The sequence below is a fragment of the Ochotona curzoniae genome, unplaced genomic scaffold (genome assembly GCF_017591425.1).
Source record: "Ochotona curzoniae isolate NIBS_2020 unplaced genomic scaffold, NIBS_Ocur_1.0 contig_2692, whole genome shotgun sequence".
Lineage (NCBI taxonomy): Eukaryota > Metazoa > Chordata > Mammalia > Lagomorpha > Ochotonidae > Ochotona > Ochotona curzoniae.
In genome coordinates, this window is record NW_024465556.1 from 9,041,826 (window position 1) to 9,066,138 (window position 24,313).

General features: G+C 40.4%; 1 protein-coding gene across 3 annotated transcripts in view; it reads right to left on the reverse strand.

The window, feature by feature from the left end:
• Nucleotides 1–280: 280 nt before the first annotated feature.
• The window catches only part of RHOBTB1 (Rho related BTB domain containing 1), a 123,832-nt gene continuing 99,799 nt past the window's right edge, over nt 281–24,313 (reverse strand). For 2 of the 3 annotated variants that reach the window (XM_040975816.1, XM_040975817.1), the window contains 7 exons: nt 20,450–20,635; nt 16,596–17,569; nt 15,126–15,244; nt 7,255–7,405; nt 4,183–4,271; nt 1,598–1,703; nt 281–1,118 (listed from right to left, as the gene is read on the reverse strand). In XM_040975816.1, the coding sequence (XP_040831750.1) occupies nt 949–1,118; nt 1,598–1,703; nt 4,183–4,271; nt 7,255–7,405; nt 15,126–15,244; nt 16,596–17,569; nt 20,450–20,635 (1,795 nt within the window). In that variant the 3' untranslated portion in view covers nt 281–948. The remainder of the gene's footprint in view (nt 1,119–1,597; nt 1,704–4,182; nt 4,272–7,254; nt 7,406–15,125; nt 15,245–16,595; nt 17,570–20,449; nt 20,636–24,313) is intronic. The other variant, XM_040975818.1, reaches the window with a different exon arrangement.

Genomic DNA, 24,313 nt, shown 5'->3' on the forward strand with positions numbered 1-24,313 from the left:
TGCGCCTGCAGATGGTTGGAAGGAGTCGAGCAACTTCTTCCCTCACCCATCTCCATTTCAAGTCAACGGAGACTCTGCATGCAGAAGCATGGCCAGATCAAGGAACACTGAGAAACATGAACCTTAATGCAATGGTCTAAACCCCAGTGCCCTAATGGTATCTTATGTATTCAGGTCCACCAGTTAGTTTGCCCTGGCTGGATAGTGCTGGGATTTAATAAGCCCTTCTAATGATTATAAAGATGATCATCTAGAATCTAAACATTTGAAACAGAATTTCTGATATCACTATATTTTACATGGCACATATAATCATAGAATTACTAGCACTTACACAGCAAATATTGTACATATACATTCTTGGAGTTGAGTTAGTAATTATACCAATGTAATTCAGCAGAACAAAGATTAAACCCTTTCCAACTTGCACTTAGGGGGATTTCAGTCCAACTCTTTACTTCCCAACAAAAAGGTAACCCTGTAATTATGTAATAACGCTCAGCGGTCATGTGGGCCGAGGGAGTTACAGGGCAACTTCATGGTCAGTTTTGTGGCCTGTAACATAAAGTAATACACAGTATTTTCATTTCAACAAAATATGAGAGACCATATAAAAATATTTTCCAATTTGGAATCTGAAACATGAAGGCTGGATTTTTTTCTTTGTATAAAAAGAAACAAAATAACAGACTAAAGTTTATTAAGCCTCCTAACAAAAAAATATACACATTAGTTTAAGGAATGCAGTGGGAGTCAGCTTCCCTTTTTTGTGTCCAGGCTCCTTGGTGATGAGCTTGTGCTTTGATCCTAACAAAGATAAATGCACAGAGTGGAGGAAGGTCAGTGCCTGAAACCTGAACTAGATCATATCGCTAAGAAGACTAATTTTACAGTAGTGCCTTAAAAAGTGATGTTATCAGATTACTTCTTTCTTTTTCCTCTTCCTCTTCAGGCTACTGCTGGAGATGAATTCCAGAAGCACCACTTTCGCCTTGAGTGATGTTTATTTAGTGCAATATCTTCCTTCTCACGTTCCCTTTTCACGCGCTGGTAATGATCTTCTTCCTTTAGGTACCACACAGGGGGCCAGCGGTGCCGCTCAAAGTATTCCTGGTTGTCTGGTGAGGGAAAGATGCTAACAGTAACACCTGCTGCTTCACTAGACCTCATGCTGAACGCTTCTCATGTCACTTCTCAGCAACAACCCTCCTCATCCAGCAAGGACAACCATCAGGACCATTTGCACAATGGAAAGCCGGGAGGGGTAGAACTTTCAGTTGGCAGCTGGGCACAGAGCTAGGACTCAGACCATCAGATCTAAAGGTCTCAGCCTGCCCCTATGCACGGCTCTCTAGATGAGGGGAGTTGCCATCTGCAGCAAGATCTGCAGCAGAGTCTGGCCATCCGCCGCCAGCTAGGAAGTTCTCCCAAGAGGACCCCTACCCACAATTTCTTGTTTCATGTCTCATGAACATGTGGTTTCCAGCCAACCATGAGGCTGCCAAGCAACATCGTGTTCCCTCCCACAGACACACAAAGGAAATGCTGCAGCTAAAGGTGAGGCGAAGTGGGCTAACAGGACCCCACACAAACTCACCTGCAGATTTCGATTTGATTTCTTTGCGGAACTTGGAACACACGCTGTTGTAGTTGGTGCAGATGTGGTGCAAACACCAGGCGGCCAACTGGTGGGCATTGTGAAACTGCAGATAAGTGACCAAAATGGGGTCAGTTTCTATTTTCTAAAGTGGTGCTAAAATGAAACTGGAAGGCATGGTATACATGAAATGAAATAAAGGGCCCATGGAACTAGTTCAGTAAACCCTTCGTTTTGACCTCGGTGTTTTGACTTTGACCGTGGCTTCAAGGCCAACCCATGTAATGTTTCGCACAACCCTTCTTCACCCCCTGTAATGTGTGTGCCAAAAATAATCACTGTGTCTGATTAGGAGTTCACAGTGTGCCTGGCCCTCCCACTCTCCCCTGCCACCTGGCTCTCCAGTGCTAAGTGACTGTGGCCTCTGGAAGGTAGCAGCCAACAGCAGAAAGCAGCAAAGTCATCTCTGTTTAAGGAAGCCTTGGCAATGGAATACTCAGTGTCACATGTCAGAGCTCAGCTGGCTGGGGCCAAAATGCCGAAAGAGGAGCTGGTGGAATGTATGACTGTCCTATACCTGTCCTTTGGTAACATGAGCAGAGCAGGCAGTGGGAGCAGGGTGGGAGGGATCCTGATACTCTGCCCTTCCTTTCTCAGCAGGTGCTCAGGGGAGTATAGTTAAGGTGGCTGTGACTGAGAAGGACCTGATGTTGAAACAACTGTCTGTGGACTCCCATTCATTCTGTCCCTAGGTCGGCTAGGACTCCTTACTCCCTGTGCTTTCTATCCATACCCTCCTCAGACATCCATACCGTTGTCTGCTGTTTCTGCTGTTTCTTTGATAACCATGACCTGTATCTCTTACTGTGGAGACCAATAAAGGCAAAGCTGTCATAACCCCAAACATTGGGGCAGACTGAACTAGTGCATCTCACTTCCTGAGATGCTACAATTACCTGTGCAATAACATTGGGGTGGTGGGTGTGCTGGTTTGGCTTGTCCCTGCTGAAAAGAGCTATACCTCCCCAGCCACTTGGAGCCCAACAACTCTTCAACTGATTATGGTGGGAATTTTTACATCACAGAAATTGGAAAATGAAATAAAGTAGAAATCTGCTTGTCCCTAAACAAATACTTGCCAGTGCTTAAGGTTTAGCCAATGAGCTAAGACATGGAAATTTCATTCTGCATTTCTCTGGCAAGGCTGAGCAGGGCTAAGCAGTAACCACATCACTTAATTGGTTAGGCTGTGTTTGTGTGTGTGTGTAGGGGGAATTTACAGGGCAATGGTTGGCATGAGAACAGAGTTGGCAAACAGATACAACTAAAAAATAATGATCTCAGTGAAATGGTCTTCTGTGAAATTCTAGGTGATTTCAATTTTCTCTAAGAGGAAGACAACTGAATGGAGATGAGTGGAGAAAGCTCAAGTCATTATCTGTCCCCATGCTTGTTTTCCAAAGACCCCAAATTCCAGGTGTGGGTAACAGTTGTGACAGGAGTTTGCTGATTCTATTGCTGCATATTTGTGCTTGCTTTTCAATGTAAAGTCTGTTACTTGGATTTTCATGACAGATTTTAACAATTTGTGTTTTTTTTTCTTCCCTTGCCTGTAAGTACCCCGATGGGCAAGAACACGGGGTCATATAGGAACCATGTTAGGTTTAAGGGATGATCGGTTCATAGGGAGAAGTATTATGAATGTTGAATGTTAAAGCAGAATGCATAGGCTTCTGTGAAGCCTTAGCCCATCTTCTTCCCTTTGGAACCAGAGCCATCGTCTATGGCCACATGCCATGGCCAGGACAGCAGCACACATCTCGCCTCACCCTGGCTTACACCACCACTTCTCCCTTCACTTCAGGTGAAAATCCAACAGGCTGAAGAAAAAAGATGGAGGAATGTCTTCTCCCTTCAGTCTGTGGGAGGCCCTGCAGACCACTCCTTTGTGCTCACTCCTGCACATTTTCCCCCATGTGAGTCTCAAACTCCTCCGGGAGGTTGTAGGGTGTGAGCCACTGTCCCCATTACCTATGCCAGGGGAAACCAGGCAGTGCCTTGTGAAAGTCAGTGTCAGAGCTGACCCGCAGGCTTGACTCTTCTCTGGGAGAAGAACATTGAGGGTATGGCTTGGGACTCTAGAACTATAATATTGATATTAATAAGAGCTCATTTCTGGAAACGTCAGGAGAGCTGCAATGAGACGCTCATTGCCAAGGGCATGGCAGGGTTTTCAAGGAATTCTAGAAACTTTTCTTGAGTTCCCTGTCTGAGAACTTAGGGGAGGAGGAGAGGCAAGACCTTCCCCTGTGATGCTAAGGGGTTCTCCCACATGTGAAGAGAGTGCCTTAGGGGACAGTGGGACTGGCGTGGGGGTGGGGATCCTTGTTGCTTTTTCCAAGGAAACGCAGCAGGCCAAATGGTTCCTGAAATGCAAAACTCTCAGATCTTCTCAGTGTACACTGGGGCCTCTGTGACTCAGTGGTGACATCTTTATTTAGACAGATGCAACAGTGGAATGTTTTATCAGCATTGAATAAACGAGTGGAACACACTTAAAAGGTGAAAATCAAACTGATACAAACCTGGGCCAATTCCAAATAAGCAAGCACTTCCCCATCAATACCCACACCACTCATGGCAGCCTTGGTCAGTTCCTGAACTGCATGCTGCTCTGGGAAATAAAGAGGGGACAGAAGAATGTTAAACGGTGCCCCACAAGTCGGATATTTTGCCAGATCTGGGGGTCATGGATGCATACTTCACAAGAGAGAGAATATGGTACACAGCTCTCAGCAGCCATTTGAGTTAAATCCAGGTTCCAATCTGAAGGGTAGCCTTCCAGGACACAGGTTTCTGGTCATTAGCCATTGCACCAACTTCTCTAGGGCCACTTGTTCATACATCTGATACAGAAACAATCCTTCAGGTCTGTATGGACCTATCCAGGAAGAGGATACTCACTGGCCATAAATGATTATTTAAACTTAAATAAAAAAATGCTTTCATCACCCTAGCCATACTAAGTGTTCAACAGCCACACATAGCCATTGGACAGGACCGTGCAGAGTTCTACCTAATGTGGATCTAGATAGTATAGCACTCTCTTAGAGTCCTCCAGAGTTTAGATAAGTTTCTGTTTCACAGTTTATCCACTTTCCCTGATGTAACTCTCAATCACCTCTGAGAGTGGAGAGACTAACCTTTATTTTGGGAATTAAAAATGTGAATACTCATGTCTGTGAAAACATCTATAGTTGGATAATACACTATTCAATCTCTTACATTCTAACTGCTGCAGGGACCTTTAATCAAAAGTCACAAGAATTCAGTTGGGAGAGCCACTTCTGCTTTGGAGCCTGTGTTCAGGGCTTCTTATGGCCCTGGGATGGTGGTTAGGTCTTGCTCCCATTTGTGTTGACATGCTTGGGAACAGCTCTGGCTTGGCCTTTCTAGCTCTTTCACACAGATGGCCTCTCTACACCTCTAGTTGTTCTTCTTATCGAGTATGTATTGTTGAAGTCATGCTTACTTTCTGCTCTGGCTCTATAAACTTGTCAGTCAATAAGCCTTATCTGGTCAGTAGGGTATCTAGAATTGTAACCTCCTCAAACATAGGAGTATTTGCAACCATGTCACTTAGAGAAATCACCCGTGCCTTTTCACTTTCAGTAACAGAAATGTCTCAAAATATGTATTTAATACTGGCATGCAAAAGCATTTTCACCCCAGAAACTGCAGAACAATACCATGTTCTAAACATTGTAGATCAGTCAGTATACATCAAATATGTGATCAACAATTAAAGAAATTATCTTGGGAAGGCACATACTAAATAATTACAACAATAACAGCATGGGATAACAGAACTGCATGTACATAGAGGTCTGGAGTTCATACAAGAGGTTTTTTTTCTGGGTCAACAGTTTAAAAAAATTTCATGGAAAAATCAATACCATGTTTTCATTGTCATAATAATATTTTACCAAAATGGCACTATGCTTGGATAGATCACAAATCTTGTTAGACATAATTGGCCCCTTAAAGACTTTTGATCGCTTCGAATAATAAAAATTGTTGTCAAAGGACAACTGATTCTAAAATCCATGGCTAGTTAGATGAATTGAAAACTCATATTTCTGAGAAAAACAGCTGCCCAATGCAGCCTCCTAGAGTACTTAAAAAGTAGTATTACTCATTTGAACTGATGACTTCAGGAATATCAGTGGCCAACAGAGCTTGTAAAAACTCTAACCTGGGTATTTTCAACTCTATCTATCCTACTGGGGAAGAAGTAGGGTGAGTGGGTAGAAAAAGGGAGGACTTTCATTTCTAGGTGGATGTATGCAGCAGAATCTTTGAGTTCAGAGAAATTAATCTGTTATCCAAAGACATTGTCAGAATGTCAAGTGCAAATAAGATGGGTTGGTTTGTTCACATGTTCATTTTAATGTTTTCAACAAGAATTTATTGAGAACCCGATATGATCAGGTGCTTTTTGGATGTGTAGGGGAAAAGCCAGAGAACAAGACAGGCACTGTGTCTGTTTCCACTGTTAGCAGCAATCAGCTACGTGTGGGGATGGACATTCAGATTGCTAACGTAAGTATCTAGTGAATGAAGCTAAAGATTTAAATTCTAAAAAAAAGTCTATTAATGTATATATTTTATATAGACTTGCTTTAGTTCACCAAGTGAATAAATCTAGAAACGATAGATAAAATTTCGTGAAGTTAAGCCAAGTCTTTTTCTGTTTCTCCCAGAGTGAATTTGACAATGTCAGAACATTTTCCAAAATAGCTTTGAGAAAACTACTTACATAATGCTTACCATGTGCCAGACATGTCTCTAAGGACTTTGTATATTTTAACTCATTTAATCTTCAAGACAATTCCATGGTAGAATCATACTAACTTTGTGTTAAACAGAGGGAAAGCTGTGACCAAGATCTAACGGTCAGCAAGGAATAAAGTCACTCAGCAGGCGAGTGGCAGAGGCAGGATTTGAACCCAAGTAGTGTGGCTCTGGAGTCTGTGTTTAAGCATTGAATCTATTGACCCTTTCTCTTTAAAAAAAATGAGAGAAAGAAAATGAGCGATTGAGTCTATCTCTGTGAACTCAATTTTGGCTTCCCATGTGGGTGTAACCTAGTTCCTGGCTCCCAGGATCTATAATAACAGAAAGCTAGATTCTGGAGCTGGATTAGTAATCCTACTCAGAGACTCTGCCAAACGATGTGGGTTTCTTAGCCTGCATCTTACTTGCTAAGAAAAATGCCTACTCTCCTTAAACAAAGACTGTGTCTACACCACACATTACAGAGACGATGGTGACAGAACAGCTTTGGTTCCCAATTCTGTGGCTCACAAGTGCATCAGCATGCATACAGTGAGTGCCATGTGGCAGAGCTATGTAACAGTCATCTTGATATTTGCATTCACATAACAGGGCCTACTACAAATTAAGTGCTTAAGACATATTTGTTCAATTGATTTGTACTATCTGATATTTTTAATTGTTCATATTATCCTGCATAAGCCAGTCTTAGTTTCTGTGTTGAAAACTGTTTTATTTCCTGCAAACATTATTTTTGCCCAAATAATGTGATTTTTCATAACCATTATAGACACAGCATGTCCCCAAGTCACAAGTCTTACCTGCAAGTGCAACCAAGTGTGGCAGGCAAAATCTGTTTGCCAAGGCAATTAATTCCAGTGGGTCCAGGTCCAAGTTAGGTGACAACTGCTTGGTATAGAGATAATCCAACACTGCTTGCATTGATATCTTGTTTATGTTCGGGAGATATACCTGAAATGTTACATGACAAGCTAAATTCTAAAGAAAGCAGGGAGTGGGGACATTTCCAAATGATGATGCTTATAATATTGCAACTGCGTGACTTGACACTGGTGACCACTGGACACCTGCTTTTAGGCTGTGCATGGAAATCATTCAGTATTTATGGCTTTAAACCTAATAGTTTGATTTGTAGATGACAAAAAGTGAAGCTGCCTCACATAGCCTGATTTGGAATTTTTAAATGGCTATTTGGACTTATAAATCAGACAAGTGGGCTGTAAATGCAGCATGACATTATAAGACCTCCTTGCCAAGTACCTGATAATGCTGTATTGTGGTGAAAGAAATCTCCTAGCAACATGACAGGCGTTAGGGGAGCTGCAAACCACACCGTTGTCGACACATGATAGAGCCCAGCTCTCCAAGATGTCAAAATAGAGGATGAGCAGCACCCCAGTTGCCACACCGACTGGCTTGATTCCAACATCTATCAGCATATGCTAGCATTGTAGATATACTTCATTATTTTTCCTTATAACCACATGAATTCAGAACTACTGGAGCATTATCAGGTTACAGTAGATTCAGAAAATACAAAGGAATCCATACATGGGACATTTGGGGAAGTAGTTAGCAGTGTACAGGGACTGTCTCTGAGTGACTGCTTGAATACCTGCAGTTGCTCAAACAAATGCAGGCTAGCATTTGCTGAAGAGCCGGAGACTGCGTTGGAAGGATATTCCAGATGGGTGGGTGAGGAATAATGGGATTGTACACTTTGCTCTTTATTTTTATTTCAGGTCTCTAACCCTACAAGACAAGCTCCAAAGAGGTATAGATGGCTTCACTAGCTTTATTATTGCGATGTTGATTGCTATGAAAATTAACCTTCATTCACGGTCTGCCATGCAACTGGCACTATGCTAAGCTTTCCACATGCATTACCTAATTTGATCTTTATATCTGCCCTATGAGGAAGAGACCATTATCTTGGCTATTTTGCAAATGTAGAAATTGAGGTTCTTGTGTGTAAGGTCATAGGGCTAACACATTGTCTTAAAAGGTAGATTTAAATGCAGCTAATATAATTCTAAAGTCTATGTTCAGAATTGCTAAGCAATACTGGAAACCCAAGGAAGGAAAAATTTAGGTTAGAGTATAATAGGGCTCAATATTGTACAAATAACAAGATTTCTAATTCAAAAGGATGAATAGATATAAATTTCCTAATTCTGATACTTAACAAACCTCAACACTTATAAATCAGTATATAAACATACATAATTTTATATTGTTCATAGAATAATAAATTTTGTATAAAGTTCATAGAAGATGGATTTTCCATTCACTGGTTCACTCCCCAAGTGTCCACGACAGTCATGCTGGATCAGAATCAAGTGAGAAGCCCAGAATTGCATCCAGATCTATCATGTGAATGGGCAAGAACCCCACTACCTGAACACCACCTGCTGCCTCCCAGTATACACACCAGCAAGCAGCTGGATAGGAAGCAAAATAGCCCGGACATGAACCAAGCACTTTGAGACACAGACTTGCCAACCAGGGATTTCACTGCTGTGTGAAATGTTCCCCCTGAGCTTTCTGAAGTACTCTCACATATAATATATGATCACACATATCTCTCTTTATGTATCTCCTCTGTACTCCACAAGGGGATCATGGCCTTTGCCTTCTAGTGATGTGATTCCAGAACTGTCTTAATGATAGCAATCTTTCATAGGATTTGCTTATGCAGCTGTCAATCACTTCCTACAGGGGACACCCTTTCAGAGAGGCTGAACCATCTCTTTGCGCATCAAAGTGGAGGTTTGGAAAAATTCCCAGAAATATTAAGATATTTTCCACTCCACCCCACCCCCCGATTATGATTCCACACATAAACTGTATGGGCTTAGCAGCAGTTATTTGTCAGTGAATGAATTCTGTCCACTTTCTAGCCTCAATGATAAGCTGATAGCTTCTGAAGTGTAGACAGTGTTACAGACATTATTTTAAAGTGAAGAATCTGTTGTTTGTGCTGTATCATCTGCAATCTATGGATCTTGGAATGTTCCTCCCTTTAACCAGCTTTATCTACATAGAAAGTGTTTTTTTTTTTAAGATGTTGTATTTACTTATTAAGCAGAGTTACAGAAATAGATCTTGGATCTTCCAGTTCATTCCCCAAATCTAGGCTGCAGCCAGGAGTATGGAATTGCTCCCAGTTTCCCATTTGAGGCATTGGCTCAAGTACTTGGGTTATCTACTGCTTTCCCAGGTGCATTTGCAGAGAGCTAGGTTGAGAGTGGAGCAGCTGGGACTTGAAACAGCATACACATGAGATAAAGGTGTCACAATCCTAGCTGGTTAACTGCTATTCAAGCGATTTGAACAGGAGTTCTAGTTGGGCATACAGTACAGAATATGCATTTATTTATAGATATTCAAACTCATTTCTATGTACATGAACAGGTGAAAAAATTTCATTCCTCTGGAATGATATCTGTTTCTAGCTTTTAGGTAACTGAAGGCTTATCAAGATGTGAAACAGTAACATTGCAATAATTTTGTAGGGAAAAACATGCACATTTTAGAAAGTGTTAGAGGTGACTAATTATTAAATTATTTAAAAAGCCCTGTGAACATTTCTCTGAAATTAAGTTGTCTGTCAGTCTGCCAGCTAGATCCTGACTCTGTTTGCTCATCTCTTTAAGAGGATTTTGGAATAAATGCTGTCTGAGTTTTTTCTTCTTCACTGAGATGGTAGTTTTTAAAAACATTCACATTCATTAGCATTTTCAGGAGCAACAGTATGTTCCAAATCATTGTTTCAAGAAAAGATGCTGGAATTGTGGTGTGGCCCATAAAGCTGGTGCCTGTGATTCTGGCATTCCATATAGATGTTGGTTCAAGTCTTTGGCTGCTCCACATGGTGGTCCAACTGCTTGTGTAACTACCACTGACATGGGAGACTTGGATGAAGCTCCCAGATCCTGATTCCCTCTGGCCTCTGTGGCCATATGGGATGTGACTCAGTGGATGGAAGATTTGTCTCTGTCTCTTCTCCTCTCTTTGTAACTCTGACTTTCGAGTAAAATACATAAATCTTAAAAAAAGAAAAAGGAGGGCCCAGTGCAATAGCATAATGGTTAAGGTCCTTGCCTTGACCATCAGGATCCCATATGGGCACCAGTTCTATTCCCGGCAGATCCACTTCCCATCCAGATCCCTGCTTGTGGCCTGGGAAAGCAGTAGAGGACAGCCCTAAGCCTTGGGACTCTGCATCCACATGGGAGACCCAGAAAAAAGTTCCTGGCTCCTGGCTTTGGATTGGCGCAGCACCGGGCTGTTGCGGCCACTTGGGGAGTGAATCATCGAACAGAAGATCTTCCTCTCTGTCTCTCTTCCTCTCTGTAGATCTGCCTTTCCAATAAAATAAATAAATCTTTAAATATATATATAAAAGAAAAAAGAACAGATGTCTATTATAAATACAAATGGTCCCCCCCCCAAAAAAACTACAAATGATAATCTACTATCAACACACCTGTTGGAATGCATGCAGGGAGAAAAGTGCCCTACTTCAGTACTTGTGGGAATGTAGGCTATGTAGCCACCATGGAGGTCAGTATGCAGACTGCTAAGACACCTGCAAATTGATCTACCGTATGACCTAGCTATCCCACTCCTGGGAATATATCCAAAGGAAGGGAAATCTGTGCACAAGAAAATGACTTGCAACTCTGTATTTCTAGCAGCACAATCCTCAAGAACAAAAACATGGAAACGACCCAGATCCCCTTTGAAAGAGGAGTGGATAAAGACACTGTTGGTACATTTACTCCATAAAATATTGCTCATCCATGAAAAAGAATGAAATCCTACCATTTACAACAAAATGGTTCCAACTGGAGATCATTTTACTGGACTGAAATAAGTCAATCCCACAGGACAAATACCATATGTTCTCTCTGACATAAGACAACATTCATGCAAAATACAAAACAGATAGATATATATGTATCTACATATATTCGCATGGATGAACTGTATAATGGAGACTAGCATATGTGAAGATACATTGAGGTACGTAACTCTACTTCCAAATAAAAGGAGAACTCCCAATGAGACCATTAAATATACTATGACAATATGATACAAGATTTTCTGCCATTTCTATACCTACAACACCATAATGCATCTAAATAGCTGAATTTTGGACTTATGACTGTTGCTGAAGGATTATACTATTGTGATAATATGGAGGAAAACATTGTGAGGGGAGAGAAAGGGAAGAAGGGAAGGGAGAGTAGAAAATCATAGAAAACCATTGAAACAAATAAAAGTGTCATTTTAAAAAAGGCAAAATGGCACCCTAAATAAAAAGAAATTATTTCTGGCAGGTGGAGAGGACAGATTCCAGGGAATGGTCTTGCCCCAATACTTTCAATGTCCCTGGAAGTGTTCTGATGTTTGTAATCACCCATGCCCTGCTGTTTCCTTTTGGCTTAATATGACATTAGCATTTTTTTAAAGTAATGGTTCTTTTTGGCAAATAATATTAGGGACCTTTAGAAATAACCATCAAATGAAAGTAAACTAAAAACACTTTCAGAACACACATTGTTTTCCCCTTGTGGCTACTCTTTAAAAGAATTCTGTTTGTGTGATTTCAGCATTTATAATTAACTGTGGAACAACAGAGAGATTTTTTTTATAGCACTTTAAAAATAATATAGACAAAGCTACTTAAGAAATAGAACCCAAAACCTGCATCTTCAAAAGTCTGTAGTTTTTTAAAAAAAGATGAGTTATGGAAGAAAATGTATTGCAATCCTACATAATGTCCCATATTCCAGTTTAGTTGGTTTAAAATTTTAATTGCAAAGATTAGTTCAGACTATTAGGTTTATAATTAGAGACAGTCTTGTAAAGAATGAGAAAATATTTTAGATCCAGAGCATTGCTTACTACAACCAGGGCATGCATTTTTAATGAACCACTTGCTGAGTACCTCTGGGGAGAGAATTATGCTTACTGCTACATTAAAAGTAATGAGAAAAAAATAGAAGTAAAACACAGTGTCTTCTTGAATATTAAATGATAAAATTTAAAATAACATCAATGGGCATATTTTATTCTTTTATGCATAAGAATTTGAATTAAATGCCAAAATCAAAAGTAGGATTTCACAGGGAAAATCAGATTTTCAGATTTTTCCAAGATAATAGAAAGTTAAAAGGTGGCCTAGAAATGTCCATGCGGACTTGTCAATCATGGAGCATTTATTGAGTGTTTAACTGAGGCCTCTTCTTTATGCCTATCATCGACACTGTTGTACTTAGGTTGAAAGGCAAAGGGAAATTTTTAACTGAGAGCTTTCAGGAGACAAAGATCTTAGCCACTCTCTCCCCTCTCCCTCACCCTAAGAACCTAACAATAATAGGGTAATAACTACTAATATGTAAGGAACATTTTCATGTTCTAAATGCCAAATTCATAGGTACTGTCACATCTGAGTTGCTCCTTCCAGAAGGTTCTTTTACTGGCCTCCTTCTCTTCTGGTGGTCATTCCCTGTATATCATGGTCTATACTGGAAACAGAGAGGAGCCAGGAAAGGGTGCACTTTTTAGCAGCTTAGGACCTTCTTAATAGATCAGCAAAAGGGATTTGGTAGCTTGGTTCCATGGTCTTGAATGGCTTGAGTCTATACCAGCAGATTAACCTTGGCTAGAGTTCTGAGTGGTGAATGAGTCAGTCTTTCCAGGGGGGCTGTGCTGAAGAGGTGGCCACCCCGGGATGCTGTTAACCCTATAATGAGCATTTGTTGGCAAGTTTTGTTTTGGTCACCTCTACTGCATATTTTAATCTGGAGATGATTACAGTCCATTCTGTGAAGGGAAAAAGAGGATTAGCATTCATGAGGTCAGCACTGACAGTGTCCCTTTGTGCCTGGGTTCCTGACCTTGATCAAATTCTCTCTGCTCAGTTCACAGGCGGCCCTAGGCTGCAGAATCAGCACGCATTTCAATGAGCTGGAAAACAAGCGGAGCCTGCTTTCCAGCATTCTATCTCTGGAGATTACTGAAGTGAGGGAAAATGCCAATGGGATGAGGCTTTGCTCATCAGTGGCTATGCAATATTTTTTTCCTTGGAGATGTGAAGGACAGAATGCTACCACCACCAGCACCACCAGCAAAGACAGATAAGTGGCAGCTGCCATTAATTTAATGCTTACAGGGTGCTTTGTGCAAGTACCGAACCTTACACTTCACAACCACGCTCTGGGCCATTATTATGCTTTCCAAATGAGGAGATGGGGACTCAGCAAGGTTAAGTCACTTCTTCTAGACCATCAGCATGTGAATGGAAGAGCTGTGATTGGAGCTTCCCAACCCTTGAGAGGTGCAGTGTCGGCTGTGGCAGTCTGGTAACCATGCTCCAACTGCACAGGGGAGAGTTCCCTTGGTTATAGGTGAGAACCTCCTGCTTTAGAAACGTTGGCAAGACCCCAACCGAGATCACCAGGATAATTCTAAATGTCTTTTCTTCCAACCTTCTCTTGGGCTGGTTTAAGAGCAGCTGCAGTTTGTTCTGGAAGCAGGAGGGTGGCCTACTGACCTTCTCAGCCTGGCCATCCCAGGCTTGTGATTGTAGGATTCTGTTTCTCCTACTTGTGCATGCAAATGCAGACTCTTGGGTCAAAAATGGAATGCTCAGATTTCTCCTGTGAGTACCTTTTTCAAAATGTAGCTATTGTTTTTCAATATTTGTTTCAGAAGTTCACAGAGATGCTGAGATAAGCAAAAGTAAACCTCTTAGGACAATAAACTTGATGGGGTGTTTCCATCCTGTTTTTTGTCTTTCCAAAAAAATTCCAAAAAAGCACTTGCCAAAGCTAACCAAAATTGATTGCTCATTTCTAAAGTAAAGTGTTTGAGTGGGACCCATCCCCCAACCCCCAAAAAACTCTTTTATGAACATTTTGTTAAAAAATTAAAGGCATAAGGTCTGCAGGACACTACTTGCTGTGTTCTAACGTTATGTCCTATTAAAGATGAGGTCAATGGCTGATCAGTGACCTAGGTGTTTCTACTAGGCCTATGTACTTTGAGATGTTCAGAACAGTATCAATTTGATCCATTACAGTTTCCCTACAAATAACAAACACACATGTCTGTGCAACACTGGTAATGAAGCCAGGGCAGAGGCTCAGGAAATGTTGCAGCTCATGGTGGCCTCTAGGATGACCTGGCACATTCCTCATCTTGTGGTGAAAGACAGGGCAGAAAGGTGTGGTTTCGTAAGGCCTGGCCTGGGTAAGAGTGACATTGAGTCTGAGAAGCAGTGACCGGTGGACTTTCTCCATTTCTGAACTCCTGGAAGACAGGCTCTGGCCACCTCATACTTATTTTGATTGTACCTTAAAAAAAAAATGTTTGGCCTTTCCTAGCTCCACAGGTAAGGCAAACTGTGAGGATGAAAGTGTATGTTGCATGTAAAGCACCCAGGTGCTTGCCACACACAACAAATGGATGGTAACCAGCAGTTCCTCATTAAAGACTGGGAAAATGGTGACCACACATTCAAGCACTGCCGAGGGCACATTTCATGGAAGCAGTTGAAGAAAGGAAGTTGTCTTGCCAATTGAACTTGCTGAATGAATGAATACACATACACTCTTACATGTTGATGAAGCTGCCATGAGACTGTGAAAAAGGCACCTACCTCACTGTTGGCACTTTCCACAAACGACCCTCCAAACATGGCTGCCATCCACTCGCAGCTACAGATGAGCAGTGGCTTGTGGGCACTGATGGCTCCATCATCCAACGTAAAGGTCACATCTGCCAAAGGGTGAATGGAGTACCAAGTGAGCCAGCTTCACCAAGAGTTTACCCCAAGGCTTCTGCTCCACCATTTACCCTGAACATCCCTCTCTTTCTCTTCTGTATTTACTGATTTGATGTCCACCCTTATCTTTCACATACTTGATTGCCACATAGAAGAGCAAGCAATTACAATTATACATAAAATAGTTCACAACACAAATTCTCTAAATGATAAAGTAACAAAATCTGGAATATTTTTGTCCCCTTCTTACTGTGATAACTTTCAGAGAACAGTGGAAAAAATACAACAATCACTGGGTAGACTTTTTCCTAACAGATAACATGACATGTCATTCCTAACAATTATCTAATGAATTTAAAAAAAATTCCTGAATAACCTACCATTATTATTACATTTAAGAAAACTAGGAAGAATTCTCTAATTTCACTATCCACTTCATCCTAAATTTGTCTATCATCCCTTGTTTAATTTTCTAAAGCCTTATAACATCTTCCATTTAAAATTTTTATTTTCATTTTATTTGAATGGCTAAAAGACAGAGAAAGAAACACACACACATACACACACACAAGATGGGGGGGGGGTGGATGGGGAGAGAGAGAGAGAATGAGAGAGCAAGTGAGCAAGAGAGAGAGCAATCTTTCATTCACTGGTTCATTCTCCAAATGACTATAGCAGCCATGGTTAGGCTAAGTTGAAGCCAGGAAACCAGAATTCAATCCAAATCTCCCTATGGTGGCAGGAAATGATCTGTTTGAGTCATCACTGCCATCTCCAAGGGTATGCACTAGAAAGAACGGAAGTGTAGCTGGGACTTCTGCTCAGACACTTCAATAGGGGATGAGGGCATCACAGGCGGTGCAGTATCTCTGTGCCAATTGCTTGCACCTGTGACAGCCCTTTCATTAACTTCCTATACTGTTTCTCTTCCATGATGGACAATGTTGGAAGTGAATATTACTCATAAACTTTAAAATTAGTTAACATATCCAGCAACTACTATACATATCAGGGATTATTGAAGGTAAAGACAAAAATGGAGGTATCTACAGGAACAGAATTCAGGAAGTCCAACTATTTTTTTACAATGAAATACACCCTTTCTCTCACACACACAGCATAATTTCACAACAAAAGCACTGTGAGTGTGGTAGAAAAGTAGGAATTGGGTAAGAATGGATCGTGACCCAGATTGGATGCAGGCCACACAGCGCTTAAGCAATTGTGAGGGTGCTGCAGGCAGCATGATAGCATACATAGATAGCAGGAAACTATAGAGGAGTAGGTCAGGCAGTGTGATGCAGAAAAGAGAAAGCGATGGAAACAGAATGATGATCTGCTCACCTGAGAATGTCCCCTTGCCGAGACACTCTTTTATCCGATTGGCTTTCCTGACATGAAATGCTTTTGTAATCTCTTGGTTCATGAAAGCTTCCTTGTTCATTATATTTTCTACCATCATCCTCAAATCAAACATCTCTAGGATCTCTGCGATCTGAGCCAGGCCCACCAAATCCTTTTCCTTTTCATCTAGTTGCCCCGTATAAAGGAACTGGAGCAGGGTTCGGAAAGGGCCAGACTGCACGGAGGAGTCCATTCTGACCACGGTCACGGGGCCCACTCGCTTGGAAACGGGATTGACTTGCATTTCCCTGTGCATGCCAATGAAGCCCTTGCTCCAGCCCGCCAAAGCCTGCATCTCGGGATGGGGGCCCTCAGCTTCCATCCCAGTGGTCTCTAGCAAGGCCTTCCTTGACAATTTCCCCTGACCAGCCTGAGGTGTCCTAAAGGAGCCTTCCTCTCTTTCTTCATCAGAGTCAAGACTCACAGTCCGCCCCTGGAAATCCACACTTTGCTTGTCTTTGTCACACACGCCTTCATCCCAGTTGGGGGATTCTTCACATTCCATTAAAAAAAGGTCATAGAATTTGGAAGAAGAGGTAGCGAGGTAAATGCGATGTGCAAAGATGTGCTCCTGGTCCTGCAGGATGAACAGGACGTCTGCACACAGAGGATTATCCAGTAAACAGGCAGCTTCGTTCATGCCCATGGAAGGACACTCTGGAATTCTGATGACTGGCGGGGGTGCTTTGGGAGGTAGGAAAGGGGCCTGAAGCAAAGGTTTCTGGACTTTCTTTAAGTGGGATTTCCAGAACTGCAGGTGGCGGCGAGAAATCAGCGCAGCTCGGATTGCATTGTCAAACACATCCTTAATCCCAAACTGGTCAAATACACTTGTTTCATAGTATGGGATGCCAAGTTCCTTTGCTACCTCCCGGCCTTTTTCTGGGGGCAAAATATCCCCTCTCTTTATGGGTCTGAAACAGAATATTAAAAAAAATTGTGAGGTTAGTCTTGTCTTAGCATAGAATAATGGTTAGCACTAAGAACCCAATTGAATTACACATTTAAAACACTATTCAGGCATCTATTACACATCTTAAAATCTACCAACCAAATATGAAAAAGAATTATGACCGTAAAAAATGCTTCACATACTAACAGGAGTAATGGTCATATCTGTCTTTTACTAGTTATTTGATCACAGACAAATATATCTTTAAGTATTTTAGTATCTGGGAAAAATAATGCTGAGAATGAGTATCTATACTGTACAAGACCACTGAAAGGTTTAAATGAGAAAATGGACTTAGTATATAGTATTGGGTCCACAGTAAGTACTTCAAAACTCTTATCTTACTTATTACTACCACCATCTTCTTCATCATCACATTATATTTAAATGTTGCTTTATAACTTTAAAATTCATAGATGTTGGGGCTGGAGTCGTGGTGCAGTGAGTTAGCCTGCAGTCCGTGACACTTGCAGCCTGTATTGGAGTACTGATTTGCATCCTGGTTGCTATGCTTTTGATCCAGCCCCTTGTTAATGGTCCCAGAGAAAGCAGCAGATGATAGCCACACATGGAGAGGAACAAGATGGAGTTTTAGGACTCTGGCCTCAGGGTGGCTCCCTCCCAGCAAAGGAGACCATTGTGGGGAGTGAACCAGCTAACAGAAGATCTCTTTCTCTCCCTTCTGTCATTTTATCTTACAAATAAATAAAATACACTGAAAAATAATGCATCCATGCCCCTCTTTGTTTCATTTGCGCTTCACAATGAGGCCTGACTGAAGTACCATTTTCTTTCTCCATGGTGAGGAAATGGAGATAGAAAGTGTAAAGCATCCTCGGCTGCTTTCCTAGGCCACAAGCAGGGAGCTGGATGGGAAGTGGAGCTGCCGGGATTAGAACCGGCACCCATATGGGATCCTGGTGTGTTCAAGGTGAGGACTTTAGCCGCAAGGCTATCATGCCGGACCCAAGACTGGTTATCTTAAACGGTGCCTGTACACAGAAAGTTTTGGGGCCAGGGACCATCTCTCAGTCACTGAAAATCTTCTTCCCTTCTAATGTGCCTCCAATGATTCAATTTCCTAGCCTATGTATGGAAGAATGGAAAGGTTGTACAAACTGAATGTGGAATGCTTTCAGAATTTTATCCAAAATGTACCTAGAGTATAAGAAATAATATAAACAAAGTATGAGTTGTTTTCATTGTGATAACATAAAAAATTCCATCCACATCAAATTTTGTTGCAAGCCTATTAGGCAAACATCAAAGGAAGGTATTAATATTACATCTTTTTGAAAAGCTATGTTCTGCAGCAAAAAATAAACATAAAAAGGCACACAATATATATATTTTTAATAAATGGAAGCTAAGGGAGCATAAAGTTTTTTTTAAAAAAACTCTACTCCTCTCTCCCACTTGCAAGTATTTTAATTTGTTTTAAAGCAGGGGATCAGAAAAAAGGAGACAAAGGAGACAGAGCTCTTCCATTGCTGGCTGATTCTCCAGTATCTGGGGCTGAGCCGGTCAGACGTGGGAAGTCAGGAACTCTGTGTTTATCAAGTGGGTGGCAGGGACCCAAGTAGCTGGGTCATCATTCACTGCCTCTGAGGAGGCGTCACAGCAGAAAGCTGGACTCTGGAGCTAGGACTCCTCCCCAGGTACTGTGTTAGGGCGTGTAGCTGTCTCAAGTAGTGTTGTAACTGCTGCATCAAATACTCAGCCCTTCACATTTAATGTATTTGATGCAGAAAGAGAGGGATAGCTCCCATTTACTGATTCACTCCTTAAATTCCTTCAGTGGCTCCTAACTGAGCTGTGAAAGCAACCCAGTATCTCTCAGCTGGGTGGCAGGAATCTGACCACTTGAGCCATCATTGCTGTATCTCATATCCCAGGGCCTGCACTGGAAGGATGCAAAAGTGAGTAGTGGAACTAGGCATTAAAATCAGGTTCTATGATGTGGGATGCAGGCATCTTTTTTCCCTTTTTGCTTTTTAAAGATTTATTTATTTTTATCAGAAAGTCAGACACACAGAGAGGAGGAGAGAGAGAGGAAGATCTTCCATCTGATGGTTCATTCTCCAATCAACTGCAATGGCTGGAGCGGACCCAATTCAAAGCCAGGAGCCTGGAGCTTCTTTTGGTCTCCCACATGGGTGCAGGGTCCCAAGGCTTTGGGCCGTCCTCGACTGTTTTCCCAGGCCACAAGCAGAAAGCTGGACGGGAAGCAGGGTTTGCTGGGATTAGAACTGGCGCTCATATGGGATCTTGAGCTGCTAGGCCACCGTGCAAGGTCCAGATGTGGGCATCTTAACCAGCATCGTAGCCATTGAGTCAGATGTCTGGTCTGGTCCAATGATTTTTTAAAAGTGGAGATTGTCATCTTGGGATTGAAATACTTTCAAAGGTGGGAATGAGGAACTTGAAGAACTCTAGGTATGCTTACGTGAATGAACTTAATATCCCCTGGAGCCACAATTGTTAAACATTCTGTTAATTAATTTTATAATAATCATAATTAAAAGGATGGATTATTATGGGTAGCTAACACTTTGCTAATATTTTTTAGAAATCAAAACATTCAACACATTATTTAATAGAGAATTCAGTTCAAGTACTTGTGAACCGTTCACAAAAGATGAGTCCCGAGGTAAGAGATGATGGTAGACATGAGCAGGGGTTAGAGCATGCCTTCCTCGTGATTAACCAGCTGACTTAAAGCATATGGCTAATTGAGGGAGTGTCAGAACCACTGAAGAGCAGAGTACCAGGCCACAGATAAACCTGCTGCCTTTAAATTTTAATTTTCTCAGTGCAGTGAAGCACTGAGTCATTGGCTTACCTTGCTAACGGGCGCCTGGCTCGATTCACTGCTTCAAGATCGGCATAGCGGAGATCGAGTTGGCAGCCAACTAGGACAACAGGTGTACGAGGGCAAAAGTGCTTGATTTCTTGATACCACATTGTTTTCACATGATTTAGGGAGTTGGGGTTAGCGATCGAAAAACAGAGGACCACAACATCGGACCTAAGAGGAAATCATAGGAAAAATGTGTATTGCCTTTTAACTTTTCCCCACTTTTATTATCATTATGGTTCCTCCCCTCTCCCACTTATCTAATGCCACATCATGTCACAGTTTTAAAAAACAAACAAACCAACAAACAGAGAATAGGACACATCTCGGAATCATGCAAAACAGCCTGATAAGCCCCGACATTCCGGCACCAACAACACAGCCTGAAAATTCATTTCCATATCACACTACAGATGCTTGTGCACCGAAAAGTTTCCAATGACGTTATCATGGTAGAGATGGTTACCCAAACTTGACTCAGTCCTAGAACCACAACATGCTGAACTATTTCTATTCCAAAGAAATAGTTGCAAGATAAAATGAGAGAAAAAAAAAAACAACACTACCTTTCCCCAGTTTGAACGTAAAGGTGATAATGATTCAACCCCATGAGATAAAAAGCAAACATTACTGAAAATGTAATAAGTATTTGCTATCCTAGGTCAGCAAATACACAGAAGGATTTCTTCCCTTCTCACTTATGCAAACATGAAAGAGCAAAACTACTTATCTGTTTCTGAAAAGAAAAATCTTGAATTTGCAGGATTTTTGACTCTTTACTAGGTATAGGTCAAGAAGGCAGTATTATACAACTGGTTAAGACAGATAGCTGATAAAATGAGGAAATATTGAAGCAAATTTTTCAAATGTTATATAAGCACAGTGGACTTATGGGGAAAAATTGTTTTGTGATCAATTTTGACATAAAGATATTCCATTTTTACCGAAAAACTCAACATTAAAAAAGCGAAAGTATTGTTTTATAAAATACTTGGCTCAATTATAGCATTCGATGGACAGATGCTAGAAAGTATCTTTAAAAATAGTCATAAATAATTGTTCTAGATTAAAATATGCTGAGTGAAGAACAATATAAAGACGAACAAAATTACACTTGAGAATTCAACACTACCTTGCAGCTAAATTCAAAATAAATGCTTACAATTTTATTAGATGGCAATTTACTGCCGTTATTGTTTATGTAATAAGAAGAATCAAGTCTATGAATCAAAGCACCTTCTTTTTTAAATCATTAATGAGTTTTCCCTCTTACATATCAATGAAGACAAACAAATTTATTCAGGCAACCATAAAATTTCTAAAAATAATCATTTGCAATGCAGAAAACTGCAGGGTGCTTATATTAAATGTAATTCACAAGTTGAATGTTAAAATTTACACTGAGGAAAAATTGCACTGCACCACAGCAAATTGATGGGAAGATCCTGAGATTAAAATATTTTCAAATTACAATAGAGGACCTAGGACTCACAAGTTGATGAATGGTTAGAATTTCTTCCAAATAAAGATACTATTAACAATTCTTGAATGCTAGAATAATATGTGTAAAACTATGCACAAACATATAAATGTAAGGGAAGAATGTCTTTTTTTTTAGAATCTTGATTTAGTTAGTGGAATATTCTGTGCTTGGTTTTTCTTCCAATCAGCATAAATAACAGTATCCAGGAACGCCAAGAATGCCTTGAATTTTACATTTTTCACAGCCTGAGTCTTCTATTATTCATAATCCTATTTATATCAGGTATTTGATGAAGCTCTGCTATAATCTTTGTTCTGATCATAAAATAAAGCCACCATGAATTTTGGCACAGTAAGACTAGTACAACAATATTCACATTTCAATATTATAAAGAAAGAATTAAGGAATTCCACCTACTATCCAACAGTAAAATAGCATGTATATGTATGAAATTGCCCTAATTGGTGCCTTCTATGTCCATATTAAGGCACACAGCTGTAAAGGAAATCTCTGTCATAGCTTAATTTATATGACAGACATGTATCTAAATGTCAATTCTGTTGTTTTATGATACAGCATGTGAAGTTTTGAAATCATAGCTCGCCTGGTTGCCAAGGTTACCACCATAACACACATGCCATTGAACACACAGGAGTTACTATCCAGATGACCTGTAAACAAGTACAGACAGAACCTTGGGGGTTGGAAAAAATGGAATTTTGTGATGGTAGCACAATACCATCAAACGACACACGTCCAGAGGGCACAGTTTCTAACTGTGTCACATCAATATCGAAATGCATGAAATGTCACTGGAAAGCTGAAAAAATAATTCAGTGTTCTTTCATTGTTTTGCATTAAATAATGGTAGTTAAAAGAAGCTGTACTGGATGAGAAAAAGAAGCTGCGTTGGATAAGAACAATAATACCCCTGAAGCAAAAATAACTCATTAAACAAACATCCTATTTGTATTTTGGAATATAGTTTTTCTTTTTCCTTTTGTATTCACTTTTAGGTGCAATGACAATCTCATCATTACCTCATATTGAAAGCCGTGAAAGAAAAAGTTCATGTTTTAACCATCAACTGTTTTAAATATTCTTCTTTATCCTTGTAAATCTAAATGGAAATTAAGTAAATTTTATATACAGACTTTATAGAAGCCTATTTAAAAATTTCTAACAGACACAAAAGTTATACATGTTTATGTGTTATTATCTAATGCTTTAATACATGTATATACATTGTGTAATATCCAACCAGAGTACAGTTATTTCTTCAAACATATAGCATTTCTCCAAAGTGAAAACATTCAAAATCCGATTTTAAACAGAAAAAATATTAGTAATATCTATAGACACCCTACTGTGCAACAGAACCCCCAAACTTCTTTCTCCTAGTTAACTAACCTCATGCCATTAACCAACCTCTTCCTCAACTTTCATCTCACAGAATTCCGTTCTTAAGGTCAGCGATATAAATGTAGTTCCCTAAGCCCAATTTTAACCAAAAGGCCAAGAGTCAAAGGATGGAGTCAGAAAGCTGCAGAGAAAGCTACTGTTTTGACATGTTTCTCTTTACCAGCATTCTTTTTGAATCCCCAACTCTCAATTTATCAGTATCCTCTGTGACATAAACACCTGTATGATCAGACAGCTATTTTGAGAATGCCATTTATTCCCTCTAGATTTCAAGCCACGTTTCTAAGTAGGCACAAGACCTGCAGCTATGAATACCTCCAGCTTTTGGCAGAGTCCCAAGGAACTACAACTATTAAACAACTTTTAATCAAAACATTCATTCCTGTGTGGAGACTGTTCAATGTCTGACATAAACTTGTGTTTGAAAATGCCATTCCTAGGAAAGATTAAAAAGAAAATGGCCAAGTTCTAGCATTTCTGTGGCTATGGCTTGGTTACTTTTTATTTTACTTTGAAGAATGAGATGAAAATAATTGAAAGAAGACAGTGCGATGAAGCCTTTCTCACCTGGGCAATAGAGTTAGTATAGAAATGACCTTCAGGGTTCTCTTTAAACTACAAAAATAAATGATAGGATTTAAATAGAACCCTACAGCTATTTGGAGTAGAAAGCATAAGAATTGAAGACTGCAGAGAAAATCCCAGGGTAGGCAAGATCCTAAACTCCAGAAGGGGTATAAACAGGTTTAATAAGTCTGTCTTATTTACTTCTATTACATTTTTTGGATTAGTTATAGCTGTATTAGAAACAATAAATAGTAGCTTTATTAGAAAGCTAGAATTGCAAAGAACTTAAGGGTATATGGCCTTAGTTGTTTGCTCATGAAATGCTTATTTTTTTTAGTGAAAAATATGGTTTTTTTTAATTCTTTAGAGGAAAATAT